At 42.6% G+C, this 15,578-nt stretch overlaps 1 protein-coding gene across 3 annotated transcripts in view; it reads left to right on the forward strand.

Annotated features, from left to right (window-relative positions):
• The window catches only part of ash1l (ash1 (absent, small, or homeotic)-like (Drosophila)), a 30,914-nt gene extending 15,712 nt beyond the window's left edge, over window positions 1–15,202 (forward strand). For 2 of the 3 annotated variants that reach the window (XM_085791346.1, XM_085791347.1), the window contains exons 13-27: window positions 2,186–2,294; window positions 2,435–2,584; window positions 3,074–3,141; window positions 3,420–3,586; window positions 4,364–4,516; window positions 5,115–5,169; window positions 5,514–5,646; window positions 6,977–7,255; window positions 7,509–7,595; window positions 7,708–7,798; window positions 8,335–8,473; window positions 8,601–8,773; window positions 9,019–9,185; window positions 9,832–10,321; window positions 12,676–15,202. In XM_085791346.1, coding sequence (XP_085647472.1) covers window positions 2,186–2,294; window positions 2,435–2,584; window positions 3,074–3,141; window positions 3,420–3,586; window positions 4,364–4,516; window positions 5,115–5,169; window positions 5,514–5,646; window positions 6,977–7,255; window positions 7,509–7,595; window positions 7,708–7,798; window positions 8,335–8,473; window positions 8,601–8,773; window positions 9,019–9,185; window positions 9,832–10,321; window positions 12,676–12,767 — 2,353 coding nt within the window. In that variant the 3' untranslated portion in view covers window positions 12,768–15,202. The remainder of the gene's footprint in view (window positions 1–2,185; window positions 2,295–2,434; window positions 2,585–3,073; window positions 3,142–3,419; window positions 3,587–4,363; window positions 4,517–5,114; window positions 5,170–5,513; window positions 5,647–6,976; window positions 7,256–7,508; window positions 7,596–7,707; window positions 7,799–8,334; window positions 8,474–8,600; window positions 8,774–9,018; window positions 9,186–9,831; window positions 10,322–12,675) is intronic. The other variant, XM_085791348.1, reaches the window with a different exon arrangement.
• The last annotated feature ends 376 nt before the right edge of the window (window positions 15,203–15,578 follow it).

Below are 15,578 nucleotides of genomic sequence, written 5' to 3' on the forward strand. Positions count from 1 at the left end.
AAATTGCGTTTTGTTTGACTGCGACGACAAAGACGGCACACTGCGCCCACTCACGCTATGCAGCTGATAATGTTGACATCCATTAGGATTACTGTAAGAGCAAGTTTTACCATTCAAGAGATGTCAGGTACATCAGCAGTCGCAGTCTAAACTATAGAAACAGACAAGTGAAGCTGAGACTCTTGCTGGGTTGTTGTAAGAGGGGAGTGGGAGAAGCTGATTAGAAAATGTTCCAGCTTGATAATTCAGTATTTTGTTTTCTAAATGCTTCTGTCACTTAAGGTCAATGAACTGGAAAATGGACCTGCCCATTATCTGAACCGTTTCACTTAATTTGCCATCCGTTTGTGTGCCTGATGATTCGGGCGAGATGGGTAATTTCTTATTCTCTTTCTGCAGGAGAGAAAACCTGAGTGTAGTGACAATACCAGAACGCGTCTGAAAGATATTAAGCATAGAAATAATGCCTTTGGTGCGTTGTTATCCAAACAGCTATTTTAAACAGCTATTTTATTCTTGGGTCTTCACTCATCTTGTCAGAGAACAAGTGAGCCACATTTTAACCAAACGCTGAAGTCGTTTATACTCGTTGTAGGTGTGTGTCTCTATTTTAATACATGTAAATGTGGCCTTGTTTGTGTTGGTGTTAGATTCCCTTATTGTGGCTGAAGTGTTTGGTTATATTTAGACACTTTTTGAAGTTGTTTGGGTTTATAACAGCCGTACTCTTTAACCACTTTAACCTAAGACATGGATAAGTAGTCCAAGTGACTGTTAGGAAATGTTGTGTTGTCCTAGTTTGGAAATCTTACACCAGCACTGAAAGGGACACGTGTAGCAGGTGCATGTCTTTGTAAATGAGAAAGCTCTGCCTGGAAACCCCAACCTTATTAATGTGGTTGTGTGGTGGTAATCTGATGAGTTCACCTCAGTCACACTCTGCCAGTGTTCAGAGACCTAAATGGCTTAAAGGCCTTGCACCATGCCAAAACAATTCACTGGTTTCCTGAGGGATTGTTCTCACAGCGTGGCTAAATCCACAGCAATCAGAGACCTGGCTGATCAGGCCTCACTGTGCTTGACTTTACTTGGTGAAACCTGCTTGGTTTTAACTGTAGCTGACTGTCGTTGTCTATGTATGGTGTGTATGATCCTGCACCACGTATCACTGCAGTTTAACCCTCCGAGGATTTGATTGTGGACAGCTCTCGACCTTGAGAGGCTCCACTATCAAACTGTACCCTCTGGCTTCCAGCATAGACCAGCTCATAATCTAGGACAGTGTATGTGTACCTCCATGTGTGTCTGTGTGTGTGTGTGTAATATAGAGTGGCTGGGCTGAAATAAAAGACTCCATAAGGATGGAGAATTTTCAGCACAAAGCCTGACGAGTCATCCATCTTGTCACAGAAGAGAGATTACATGCAGCCGGGCCTTAGATACAGCTGTAGTGGCTGAAGACAATGCGCTGAACCAGCTTTTTACCCCTATAGAAGGAATAAATTATCAAGTGGCTGGCAAACAGAATAGCACGCTTTATTCTTGGAAGAATGGCGAAAGGAAAGGAGGAAAATGGGAATTACAACGTGTTGAGCAGTTGGCTAATCGAGAAAATGAAAACCGGGACAGCTCTTTTTTCTGTTTTAGTCCAATTTAAAGGACCTTTAATAAAACTGCCTTTCCAATATCAATACTTAAACGTTTTAAATAGTTTTTAGTTCTACTACTTAGTAGGATGTGAAAACCTGACTTCACTGATAAGATGTTATTTCTTTACAAGGCTCTCCAGTGTGTTTCGGATATAGACAGTGTGCAACCCACAGATGAACAGTCAACAGTCTGAAATTAGCTTTACCACAAATATTTTGTTCTCTATTGATTATCAGAATCTCTTACTGTGACCAGAAAGCAAGACCTGAAAATAACAATGTGATTCATAAATTTTGTTTCATGCTGAACTAACTTGTTCTGTGAGCTTCGATGTTACATAATAAGTTGAACCAGTTATTGTCACACTTCCCATTAGTATGTGAATAACTAGGCTTGTACTGGAAGTTTTATCATTGAAAAGGGTTTAGGACTAAGCAGGAGAACACCTTCAAGTAGCTTTCTAGATATTTAGTCACCTTTCACATTCAGTTTATTCTTGTTAATTAAGTGTCTTTTTATAACTCCTCTGTCTCAGGTCAGTGAATGGAGTGTACAGAATTGGTCTCTTTGCTCTGAAGGACATCAACAGTGGCACTGAGCTCACCTATGACTACAACTTCCATTCCTTCAACACTGAAGAGCAGGTGAGGCACCAGCGCCCATTTTGTCCTCTTCATGGAATCACACTTTGTTCAGACCTATAATCACGGCCGCTTCCATTTTAGCGAGACCTCTCACTCTGTTTCTACAACTCCAGTGATCTTACTTTTTCTCTGCCCTGCAGCAAGTGTGCAAGTGTGGCTCAGAGAGCTGTCGGGGCATCATCGGAGGGAAAAGCCAGCGCATTAACGGCCTACCTGGAAAGACTGGAGGGACTCGGCGGCTTGGTCGGCTTAAGGAGAAGAGGAAATCAAAACACCAGCTCAAGAAACGAGTAAGTGATGAATGTAGATAGAAACACTGAGAACCTGTGTTGGTATCAGTTCACCTCTAGTTCAAGATTGTGTAGACAAAAGAGACCTTTTCATGTCCTCAAGAGCGCTTAATGATTTCTTCTAATATTCTGTATTATTATCATCTCTCAGTGTTACCTGGGTGATGAAAGGTAGCAGAAGTCTGGCTCTCTCTTGTTAAAAATCAGGTGCAGTGTGTATGTAGGGCATGAGCGTGTCTGTGTCTCAGAGGTACTCATTGTGGGCCACAAGGTGTCTTAAAAAAGTAACTCAGAATATCTTTAAGGGTATACTTTAGAATTAGGACCTGATTCTCGTGATCCGAAATTGATATCATGGTATGTTTTAAACGTAGGCAACACAGGATGAGTTTGAGAAGAGCTTATTAAAGAAATCTGAAATAAAACACACATTTTAACAGTGAGGGGTGTGATTATGATCAGTGCAATAACAGTTTTCTTTCTCCACAGGAAGAGGAGTCGAGTGACAGCAACAAGTTTTACCCTCATCTAATGAAGCCCATGTCCAACAGGGAGAGGTAAACACACACACACACACACACACACACTTGAAATGACACACAGGCATCACATAAGAGACAGGACAGAGCAGTTGATGAAGTGTGTTTTGTACACATGCTCATTACCGTGCTTAGTCTACAGCTAGAAACCTTCAGTCAAATATACTGGGAAAGAACAAATGACCAAATTTTTACTTCCTTAATAGAGTGGTGGTATTTAAATGATTTAAGAAGAGAGTAAAGTGCAAAGACACAAGCTGTCTTCACACTCTCATCCTCTCACCCTCACTAAACAGAAACTTTGTGCTGAAGCACCGAGTGTTTCTCCTGAGGAACTGGGAGAAGATGAGGGAGAAACAGGAGCTGCTGAAGAGAGAGGGCGAGAGAGAGAGGGACGCCAGCAGCCTGTCCATCTACACACGCTGGGGAGGAGTCATCCGTGACGACGGCAACATCAAGTCAGGTGAGTGCAAAGGTTAAAGGGATAGTTCAACATTTTGGCAAATTGGCCCATTGCCATAATCCCTATAGTCTTAGGAGAAGGTTCGCTACCTTTAATTGTCGGTGCAAGCTATTTTTAGGACGGCGGAGCAGAGCTGTGAGCTGCTCTGAGCTACGCTACGGAGGCTCATGGGATTTCTTGGTTTCCCTCATCAAACTCATCAAATACACAATCCAACAACTCCAAAATGCTCTCGTGGACAAGTTGTGACCTGCACATTCACCACGCTATGAGATAATAACAGAACGTTATTATTATTAACGGCAATGTAGAGACTGCTTGCCAAAAAACTGCGTCCAACGGGAACCAAATCAGCAGTTTTGCATGAATTTACCTCGAAAACAACTTTGTCTCGTAATGTTCCGTTATTATTTCATAGTGTGATGAATGTGCAGGTTACAACTTGTCCACCAGAGCGTTTTGGAGTTGTTGGATTGTGTATTTGACGAGTTTGATGAGGAAAATCAAGAAATCCCATTAGCCACTGTAGCGTAGCTCTGAGCAGCTCGCGGCTCTGCTCCACCGTTCTAAAAATAGCATGCACCGACAATTAAAGGTAACGAACCTACTCCTAAAACTATAGGGATTATGGCAATGGGCCAATTTGCCAAAATGTTGAACCATCCCTTTAAAGATGTGAGTTTTAGTAGCTACTGTGAGAGATACAATATCACACACCTGGTCTTAAATTATGTAAACTAATGTGTGTGAACTTGGTGTTCATCCCTCGTTTTCCAGATGTGTTCCTGACGCAGTTCTCAGCCCTGCAGACGTCACGGTCGGTTCGTACACGGAGACTCGCCGCCGCCGAGGAAAACACAGAAGTCACACGCACTGCTCGTCTTGCACACATCTTCAAGGAGATCTGTGACATGATCACCAGCTACAAGGGTCAGTTTCTTTTGTGGAGAAATATAGCTACAGCGTGTACTGGTGCACTCCACTTGTTAGATGGTATGCACAAACCTGCACACACACACACACACACACACACACATGCATTGTACATTGTCCAGAAGAGGAGACAGACAAATGATCACCAGCCTGGCGTTGAAGCTTTGAACCTCGGTTGGTCGTTGTGAATGTAACTGGAATGTGATTTAGCTGAGAGTGTTGGCAAAATGCCTAAAATGAAAAATGCAATTTTGTTGTATTAATTGGAAACAGCCAGAGCTGCCATACTGCCAGTAATTCAGTTATTGCTGGTTTTAATCACAGAAGTGCCGCATCTCGATTTTGTTTATGTGACCCATAATTTACAGTATATTTGTAGTGTTAACAGTGCTGAGTGTGCACCTTACCTACCTAACGATTAAATATCCTCATTAACGTGACCTCTAGAATGACCTGAGGTCTGAGCAGGCCTGTAAAGCACATCTGTCTCCTGCCTCCATGCTGCTATCTAATATTCAGTATTTGATAAGGCTCTGCGACTAGAAAAATGTGTGTGAATGTGAATATGAATGTTATTTCTTTTGTGTTACTTCAGATTCAGCTGGCCAAACACTCGCTGCTCCGCTGGTGAACCTTCCGTCGAGGAAAAGGTAAGGAGTGCAGACCCGCATGTCAACCGGCCCATTCATAATGTTTCACTGTTTTCCCGACAGCAGAGTTAATGTGTTATCTTCTCAATCAGCGTACAGCACCCACATAGTGTAACAGTTTATCTTCCACTTCACATTTGAGCCGTGACAGCCTGTGCTTTGATTCTTGTCCAGTATTCATAGTAATCACTTGGTGTCAAAACAATAAAAGCTCATTATTTTCTTTTTGCTTCACGGCCCTTAAACCCCTCATGGTATCTGTAGACACACAGGCTAAGTCTTTATTTTTTGATCCTTTTGTGTGTGTGTGGACTAAACCCTGCTGTGTTTTTGTGTGCCATCAGGAACAGCCAGTACTACGAGAAGGTGTCTGACCCTCTGGACCTGAGCACCATCGAGAAGCAAATCCTCACCGGCCACTACAAGACGGTTGAAGCGTTCGATACAGACATGCTCAAAGTTTTCCGCAATGCTGAGGTAGGCAGGTGTTTCAGCCATTAATGAACCCCTGCTATTTACAATGAGAACTGCAGAAAGAGCGTTTGTCCATGTTCATACATAATTTAATAGTTACATCAGTTGAGCAGCACATCTTGCTGCCAGGTGGAGAGTATTTTAGAGACACAACCACTGTCCAACTCTCGTCCTTATATCAGTACAACACAAGCTGTATTTGCCGTGTCATCTGGTTTTACCTAATGAGCGGCATAAAGCTTTAAAAGCAGCATCTTGAGCACATCCTTCAGAGCAGGGAGCAGGTTTTTACACCTGGAGCTGTAGCTGTAGTTCCTCATTCCTCTGGTCAGAACACAGATTTAGATCCCAACTTCCCCAAGAGGTTCCTGGTCCCCTGGGGAAGTTTAACAGGAACTATTGGCTGGAAATGAAGGATAAACGACCACTAAATCAGATCTGATGTTAATGAATTTGTGTATCAGCATTATTCTGCCACTTAAACAGATCACTATCCACCATTTGAAAAATATCTCATTTGCAAATGAGATGCTCAATCGTTGTTACAGATCTCTCTCTATATACATGGCAACAATCAATAGAAAGACTAGCATGATGATTGCATAAAGGCCAAGGCTGCTGCAGAATCCCTTTTGCATCATTATTCACTCCAGAGTATGATCCCGTATTCTTAGAGCCCAATCAATATCAAAAAAGCCTCATCAAAATGATAATTTAAGCCGTTACTGTGCAGCTCCAACACATTCTTCCTCCTACTCAATCGCTGCTTTCCTCTCTGCTCTCGCGCACAAAAACCTCCCAAATGGGACATAACTTGACGACTCCTGATCCTCTGAGCACACGTCGCCGGTCCTTTTGATTTACATTTGTATAGCGTAGCAGTTTAAACAAGTGCCACTTGAAGCCCCTCAGAGGAGCTTTACTCTCCCAGTCAGAGAAGCCTGAAGTGGATGTCTAAATTAGATTCACCCTTCGGTCCCAAGGCCCTTTCTGGCAGATGGAAAAAGGCATGAGGGGGAGATGTGGTTTTATTGTTGGATTAAGAGCTACAGGGTGTTTTTGTCAGATTTGAACGCATCATTTTGTGTCAGTGACGTTTTATTCTGCAGCCATTTGCCCACAGCTCTGCAGGCGGATCACCTTGAAGTCATGTTGAATTGACTGAACAATGAGGGTGCAATTTTAGGGTCAAATGTTCACTCTTCCACCTGATATATGATTTACGTCATCTCTTTATGCTGATTGTGAGGTCTTGTTGTCCTTGTGCTGTTTTGTTTTTTTTTGCAAACAAATAAAGCAGCTGCACTCAACGACTGTCTCGCTCTCTCATCAGAAATATTACGGCAGGAAGTCCTCGGTAGGCAGGGACGTGTGTCGGTTGCGGAAAGCCTACTACAGCGCTCGTCACGAAGCCGCTGTCCAGATTGATGAGATTGTGGGCGAGACCGCCAGCGAGGCCGACAGCTCGGATTCGCTGGAGCGGGACCACGGCCACCACCACCACGGAGGAGGAGGAGGGCCGGGGTCTCACGACAAGGACGACGACGTCATCCGTTGCATCTGTGGAATGTACAAGGACGAAGGCCTGATGATCCAGTGTGAAAAATGCATGGTGAGAAGCAAAGCGTCAAACACACAGCAAAAATGTATATTTTGGGGAAAGTTACATTTCACATTTTACACATTTCTTTTGATGTGCCATATAAGTTGTGGAAGAGTCACGCATTTGTGTATATTTTTGTTATTTTTAGACAGAGACAGCCAGGATCGTTACAAATATTGATGGAGCAGCCACTAGTTCTACGCAGGCTGATACAAATGTATTTGTTTACATCGGTGTAATTCAGCTGTTTGTTGTTGTCCAGGTGTGGCAGCACTTTGACTGTATGCGGCTGGAGACGGAGGTGGAGCACTACCTGTGTGAGCAGTGTGACCCTCGGCCTATAGACACGGTGCGTCATCTATCCCTTCACAGACAGCCACGGATACTGAACTCCCATGTTTTCATGTTCCACAAACTTATAACTTCTAATCTCACATTGTTGTGTTGTGCTGTCGCTACAGGAGGTTCCCATGATACCCCAGCCCAGCTATGCCCAGGCAGGCTCTGTGTACTACATCTGCCTCCTTAGAGACGACCTGCTGCTTCATCAAGGTAAAGAAACAGTAGAAACCAGTTCGGTTCAGTTGTCCGCTTTACAACCCCCACGGAAATCTTGTCTGTGCCGACCTGCTTAGGTTTAACTTGTCACTCTGCTACAGTGATGCAGAGGTGTATTTCAGGACAAGCTTATATCACTGTTGATGTGATGAGATGCTTATTATGGTCAGAGGTGAAGCAGGCTGGAACTTATCAAGCAGAATCACTCATTTTCAGCCTCTTCTTTAATGTTTTAACAGTTAGGTCAAGTGTACTTACTTATTTGGTTTGTATATTATAGCAGTGATGTATGATTTACCTACTCATTCATGGCATGTAGCCTAAAAGTTGTCATGAAAAACAATACTTCATTTTGTGCATCTCAGTGTTCAAGTGAATGTAACTCAAAGTTGTGCTTGCCATGCAGTCTCCTTTCCTTTAAATTTGATCCTGTCCAAACTTTGGACAGAGACGTGTCAAAAACAGTTAATTTCAGCTGAAGTTTCCCACTGTAGACAACTAACCTGCCAGTTTCTATGTGTTGTGTGCAGGTGACTGTGTGTATCTGATGAGAGACAGCAGACGAACACCTGAGGGCCAACCTGTCAGACAGTCTTACCGTCTCCTGTCTCACATCAACCGAGATAAACTCGACATCTTCCGAATTGAGAAACTCTGGAAGAATGAAAAGTAAGTTCAACAAAGATCATGTACCGACGGTATCTGCTAGTGAGAAACGTTACAGCCAAAGTTGTAATTGCCTGTGATAGTGAAGGCTTCATCAAGTTGTCACCCTGTATCTGCTCAAACTCTAAAGGGGGGAGAGGTTCGCCTTTGGCCACCACTACTTCCGTCCTCACGAGACGCACCATTCTCCATCACGGCGGTTCTACCAGAACGAGTTGTTCCGCATGCCGCTGTACGAGATCATCCCCCTGGAGGCGGTGGTGGGAACTTGCTGTGTCCTCGATCTCTACACTTACTGCAAGGGTGAGGGAGAAACACTGAGAAGAAAAATCTCTGCATGTGAATGTGTGTAATTATGAATAAGAAGTAGGACGGTGCTGATAAATGAAGGTTAACACTCCCATTACGTCCCATATCTCAACTTGACAGGCTTTAACCAACACACAGCAGAACAAATCTACAGACATTTGCTCTTCAAATATTTCACGACGTCATAAATTGCAGCGGTTCTTGGCTAACGCACAGTTTCTTGTCTCGTCTTCACGCAGGGCGGCCGAAGGGTGTGAAAGAGCAGGACGTGTACATCTGTGACTACCGCTTGGACAAGTCGGCTCACCTGTTCTACAAGATCCATCGTAACCGCTACCCGGTCTGCACTAAGCCATATGCCTTCAACCATTTCCCCAAGCGGCTCGCACCCAAAAGAGACTTCTCGGTGAGAGTGACTGGGATCTGTTACTGATTTCTGTTACATTGGTATTTAGGAGTAGAGGTAATATTACAGCCCTGAAGCAGCTCATTTAGCTGGTGAAGGTGTGGCTCCCTAGAAACAACAGTGAGAAACCTCATCAGCTTATTGTCATTTCTCTAGGCCACATAGTGAGAACCTGCAGGGAAAACGCAACCAAAAATCTGTTGTAATCTAGATGCCTAATTGTTGTTGCATGTAATTTGGCAGTGATGTTATTATGTCGGCAATTTGTTTGACTAATTATGCTCAATGTAAGTTGTAACAAGGGATCACGTCATCACATGCAGCTATCTAAATAGATAACGGCAGTTCGTTTACACTGCAGAGCTGCTTCAAACAAGTTCAGGACTATTCAGCAATATTGAGGGTGACTTTTACAGATGGTCAAAGATGCTTACATAAGCTAAATTAAAATACAGAAACAATGTACAATATCAAAAAGAAATATAATTAAATGAAAAAGATAAAACATCAGAGATAGAAGAACAGAAATTAGACATATTTAATTACACATAAAAGCCGGGTTTTAAACGGTGGGCTTTCCAAATGAATGTGATGTGAACTTTTTGCACTGCTTTCATTTTACAAACATTATTTTACATTTTTGCAGCCTCATTATGTCCCTGACAACTACAAGAGGAACGGCGGTCGCTCAGCGTGGAAGAGCGAACGACCTAAAGGAGCCGGAGGATGCGAGGACGACGGCTCTTCCTGCGACCGCGGCGACGACTTCCCACCCGAGGCGGAAGACGGGAGAGGAGTGGAGGACGACATGGACATGGCTCCGGAGGATCCCGAACTGCTTTCAGCGAAGCCGAGAAGAGCGGAGCGGGAAGGGGGGGAGGGAGAAGAGGAGGAAGACGAGGAGGAGGAGGAAGAGGAAGGGCAGGAAGCCGATGAGCGCAAGGACCTGGAGGACGGCTCCACCGAGAGGATAGGAGAAATGCTCGAACTCCCGTCCTCCTCGGCGTCCTCACCGTTACACCACCCGGTGCTGGGCCGGCGGGAGGCGCAGAGGGAACGACTGAATAAAATTCTGCTGGATCTGCTGCACAGAACGCCAAGCAAGAATGGTGAGGGACCGGGAACAAAGCAGGGGGGTAGGTCAACCAATAAGTGAGGGTTACATTTTCAGATCTTTTTGCTGTTTGAACATTTTTTATAATAAAGTGTGTCCAAGCAAATTTCCGTCAGTACCATAAATAGTAATGTTCAATTCAACCTTTATTCCCACACGATGCATAAGTTCAGTGATGGGGTCATTTAATAATATTATGTTATTTCTATGTTAGATATATCATGTAATTCTACCGACGGAAATGTGCTTTGACACACTTTACATTTTCTCTTCTTCTCCTCAATGTTTCAGTCCGTTTACATATTGTGACCAAACCCATGTCTTACCCCATGTCTTCTCACTGGCTAAGTTTACATGCAGTCAATATTCGGGTTAAGGTCAATATTCCAGTTTCTGAAACATTCGGAATAACCCGTTCACATGCATGAGCAAACAGGGTAATTCCTGTAAACATGGTAATCGTAATCAATTGGGATATCCCGATCAAAACAGCGACGCATGGACAACGTCATGGCGCAACGCGTGTCATTTTGTATCCAAAAACAACAACAACGAAACAACAATGTAACTTAGTTTTCGCTCACCTTCTTGTAGATCTTGCTATCCCGGTACTTTCTACCGTCTACAAAAGACATGATGTTCATGTCGTTCACCACTTATGAAGTGATTTGTTTCCTCCTCGCTCCAATGTGTGGTGTTATTTTGTGTTTCGCCATGTTTACAACAAGTAGTTCTTGTACTCCAAGACTAACCCTAACCCTAACCCTAAGACCAAGATTCCTTTCAAAGGGGGATATATAGTTGGATATATATATATGCTGTACATAACCAAATACTCGGGTTAGAAAAGGAGTAAAGGGTCATTTTGGCGTTTTTAAAAACCGGAATATGAGCATATTCAGGTTTTTCAGAAGGGTCATTGGTGTTTACATGGCCGTGAGCAACCGGGTTGTTGCTACTATTCCGGTTATGAAAGGTTTATTGACTGCATGTAAACGTAGTCGGTGATATGCTGCATTAAAAACCACAATTAGCAATGACTTGACCCTGCTAACAGGTGCTGCCTGTGTAGCCAAAGCCTGACACGGGTTATCTAAACACATCAGTGAGCCAGACTGCTGCACTTAGTTTTATCTTTTCCTCATCACAGTTAACAAGTGCAGTCACCGTACACCGCCCTGCTGCCAGCACCTTGACGATAGTGCCTACAAATACTTCATATTAAATGCTCAGCTGTTGCTGAGAATTATAGAGATTGTTTAGAAACTTTTTTTAAAGAGTTGCATCTTCAGAAAGAACCAATGAGCTTTAGTGCCACATTGACTAAATAAAAAGTTGTAAGTAGTTACAAAGATTTAGAGGATCAAAAGTCTTATCACATAAAGGGCACTTCCTGCAGCTGCTTCACACTGACGTCCTTTCATTGGCGCCACCATGCCGTGTCTTCCAGCATAAAGCAGCTGCAGGAAGTGCCAAGAAAGGGTTTGCTGACAAAGAATAGCAAATGAGCAGATTGAGAAACTGTTTGTGTTTGGCTTTTTATTTGTGGATGAAAATCTGGAGCAGCCACAAAAGAAGTGTCCTAACACTTGGAGCTGAGATGAGGAGTGGAGGAAGACTTGCAGGCTCACTATAGAGTCTGCCAGTAAACCTGGAACTCCGTTAGCGCTTTTAGCACTTACGTCTGTGGTTAACAAAAGCTTAAGCGAGTTTCAGGTTTTGTTCTATTAAATAAATCACGTCAGTAAATACCCTACTTGTGAATTTTGAAGCTTTTACGTGTTGCTAACAAGTTGCTCAATACGACTACAAACCCTGTCGCGGACATTAAACGTCATCACCCCCGGACAGGCCAGAGAGTTCTTATGTATGTTATTTTATGTTATTTATGGGTCTTCAACCCATTCCCCATTATACAATATTTTCAAAATAAAGTGGCTGAAATCAGTTGAAAGCTTAGTGGTGGTGACGTCAGTCATGCGACCGTGTAGGAGTCCGTTAAAGCCTAATGGGGGCTTTTTACTTCTGGCCATCGCATTTAAGCTTCAAATACGGTATAAAAGATGTTCATATGTGAAGATTATCTCTCTGAACAAAACTTCTAAGTATCATAAACTTGTGTTTAGTTTATTTTCTGACATAATCCAAAACGCAATGCAAAAATCCCATTCACTTTCTTTTCTGGGAACCAGCACAATGCTAAACTTCCGGGTTTTGACGTCGGTCCCGGCACAATCTGTTAGTAACTGTTAGAATTAGAAACACCGTTGCTCAACTTTACCTGTGTCTTTTTTTTTTTTAATAAAACACTGTGTATCAGCTGTTTCTACTCAAGCCTCTAACCCCCTCTTTCTCTATTTCTGCTTACCCCAACAGCCATAGATGTCACTTATCTCTTGGAGGAGGGGGCAGGGCGGCGGCTACGGCGACGGACGCTCGGATTCGGTGATTTTGTCGGGAGGAAATAATGTCGCGACGTGCCTGTCAAGCATACTGCCTTTCACTTTGTGAGCACGGGGGCAGAGAGTGGAGAGAAGAGCAAGAAGGGAAATGAGCGTTGCTGGTTATCTGACCATTAAGGAACCGCAATGCATCCCTGGGGGCCTCTTCCAGTTTACCTCTTCCAAGACTGTCATCTCATCTCTGAGAGGGTGGAGGGGGTTTGGAAGCGCTGACTCGTGGCAATTTCAGCTTTTCAAGAGGTTCTCAACGAGCACGACGAGAGAGCTGACCCAGACTTCTTGCTTATTTAAAGTAGTATGATGCAAAACCTGTTTTTTTTTTTGTTTTTTTTAATGAACATAGGAGAAGTAACCCATGCACTTAAATGCATTGAACATTACAGACATGGGCAGTTGTATTCCACTTAGCAACCATCAGAAATGAAACAAGTGGTACTGAATTGGGGGGGTGGATAGAGGGGAGGGGGTGGCGTGTCCTTTCAGTCAGTGGGAATGTGAATGCTGGAGAATTGTTCCCCCTAGTGGGACCTAGCTGCAATGACAAAATGTATCAGACGAGAGAAGAACAGCGCTGGGACAGTGGGGGGGGGGGGGGCGGTTATAGTAGAGGTGTTGTGCGGTGTGTTCAGATGCTGCTCATGAGAAAGAGAACAGGGGGCGGGGGTGGGGGGGGTGAACTGCACTTTTGGTACCATGGATATTGTGAAGCTCTGTGTAATGTATCTATAATTAAAACACACTAACACTCACAGTATTGGATGATGCAGTCTGAAAAAAAAAAAGCGAGTTAAAAAGTCTATTATCTTTTCCCTGTTATACTGTAGTAACTCATTTAGGAACAGAAGAAGAAGAAGAAGAGGCCGGGGGGTGTGTTTGTTTTTCGAGTAACGGGAGGGGAGAGGGGGGTTGAGTGTGCGCTTTTGTCAGTCAAAGTGTCTTGTTGAGGTTTTAATTTTTTTATTTTCTTGTGAGGCAGTCAGCTTCGCCCCTCTTTTTTGAAGTAACATGATTCACCAGCTTAACTAAATCAGGCGTGCGGGGGGGACAGCGGCTTTAACTGTAACGCCTTACACAGCCGTGCTCTCCGACTGCCTTGCGTGTGAGTGTGTGCGTGCGTACACACTTACTGTGTGTCTGTACTCTGCCAGATTTCTTGAAGATATACCTTTTTAAGAAAAAAAAGAAAAAAAAAATAAGGGCTCGATGGCAATTAACAGTTTTGAGAAAACTATGGAAAAACAATACTTAACATGAAATGTATCGTGACGGTCATATTTTCTTATATTCTGTGAGACGGGTGGGGCGGTGTATACTGTATATTGGGAGGGGAAGGGACTTAGGATCTTCTTTTTTTTTTTTGGTCTTCGGACTATGTTCCTGGTTGCCATGGAGAATGTTTTAAAGGAAATAGGAAATGTGATATTTGATGAGATTTCTTTCTTTTCTTTTTTTTTTCCCCAAATGCCTCTGCTAAAAAGGGACAGCCTGCAATGTCCCAGTGCGGTAAACTGACAGTGATGAGACGAGAATGAGACACTGACGGAGGGAGAGAGGGGACAGGAAGCTGTACAGTGCCAAGTTATGTAAATATATACACTTTACATTGAGGAGTGTCTCCAAAAGCAATATCTTGAAAAATGGATTTTGTTTATTATTGTACTGTACAGGACTCAGCCCTAAATGTATTATGATTATTATAATAATGATAATATTATAATTTCTTCCGTTTGTATTACTATAATGAAGACACTTAAGCTCGGAGGAAAAATGATTTTTTTTAATGTCCAGAAAATCTCACCGTAACTGTCCTGACGACATAAAAACTTAAGCTGAGTTTTTGTTGCCTATAAATGAAATTCATCTATGTACTGCATGAGCGAGAAGAATGTCAAACGGACACAGAAGGCATTGGGACATGACAGTGACTCAGCAACGACACCTTTGTCACTGAATATTGTTAATAATATTACTTTTAAGGAGAAATGTACTCCTTGTCTTTTGCTGCAAAGTGTTGAACACTAAAAAAACAAACCAACATAAAAATGTTATGATATTTTTAAACGGTGACAGTAACAAAAGTAAAGCTGTCAGCCCAATATCATGTTATTATTTTTGTTTTTCTTTCAAATAGGAAATGGTTCAGTTTTGTGATAGCAGTCATTGTATGATGCTTGTACTTGTATTTGTGTGGTTTGTGTGATTCGTTTAGTTCTTTTTAGACAATCACAAAATAAGATGCAAGCATTGTAAATGGCAGACTGGCGGACATTTTGTGATGTGTACAGTTTGTCAAAAAAAAAAAACTTCTTCCACTCGTTAAAAGTTTGTAATTATGATTCTTAAGTCATGAAAAAATGCTGTTGGTTTTTACTTTTTGTTTTATATTTGTTTTTTTGTTTGTTTGTTTTTTTAATAAAAAGCACTACATTATTGTGAATACACATGCTGTTGTCTCCTTTGAATACTCTTAATGTAGCTTACAAAAGATTCAGAAATCAAGTAGTCCAGCCTGATGACGCAAAAAAGGTTTTTATTTGTTAATATCCCTAAATTGAGTAGAATTATAACATGTATACTGCACATGTTCTTTGAAATTGACATGAAGCTGCTTCGGCCAAAGACAGTGGGCTGTGTAGAGTGGAACATAATGTAGGGATGGAAAGAGTCTTGCTAATGTGATAAAACAGGTAGAGCCTAAAGGGATTCATGATAATCAGACTGCATTGCTGTTTAGTTCTCACTTTCCACTTTTCTTCTGGATGGAAACTGGATGTGGACTTTTAGGAAGGTTCATCTCATTTGTCAAGTAGGATATCA

Source organism: Trachurus japonicus, chromosome 11, assembly GCF_045865225.1.
Source record: "Trachurus japonicus isolate A0001 chromosome 11, Traja_1.0".
NCBI lineage: Eukaryota > Metazoa > Chordata > Actinopteri > Carangiformes > Carangidae > Trachurus > Trachurus japonicus.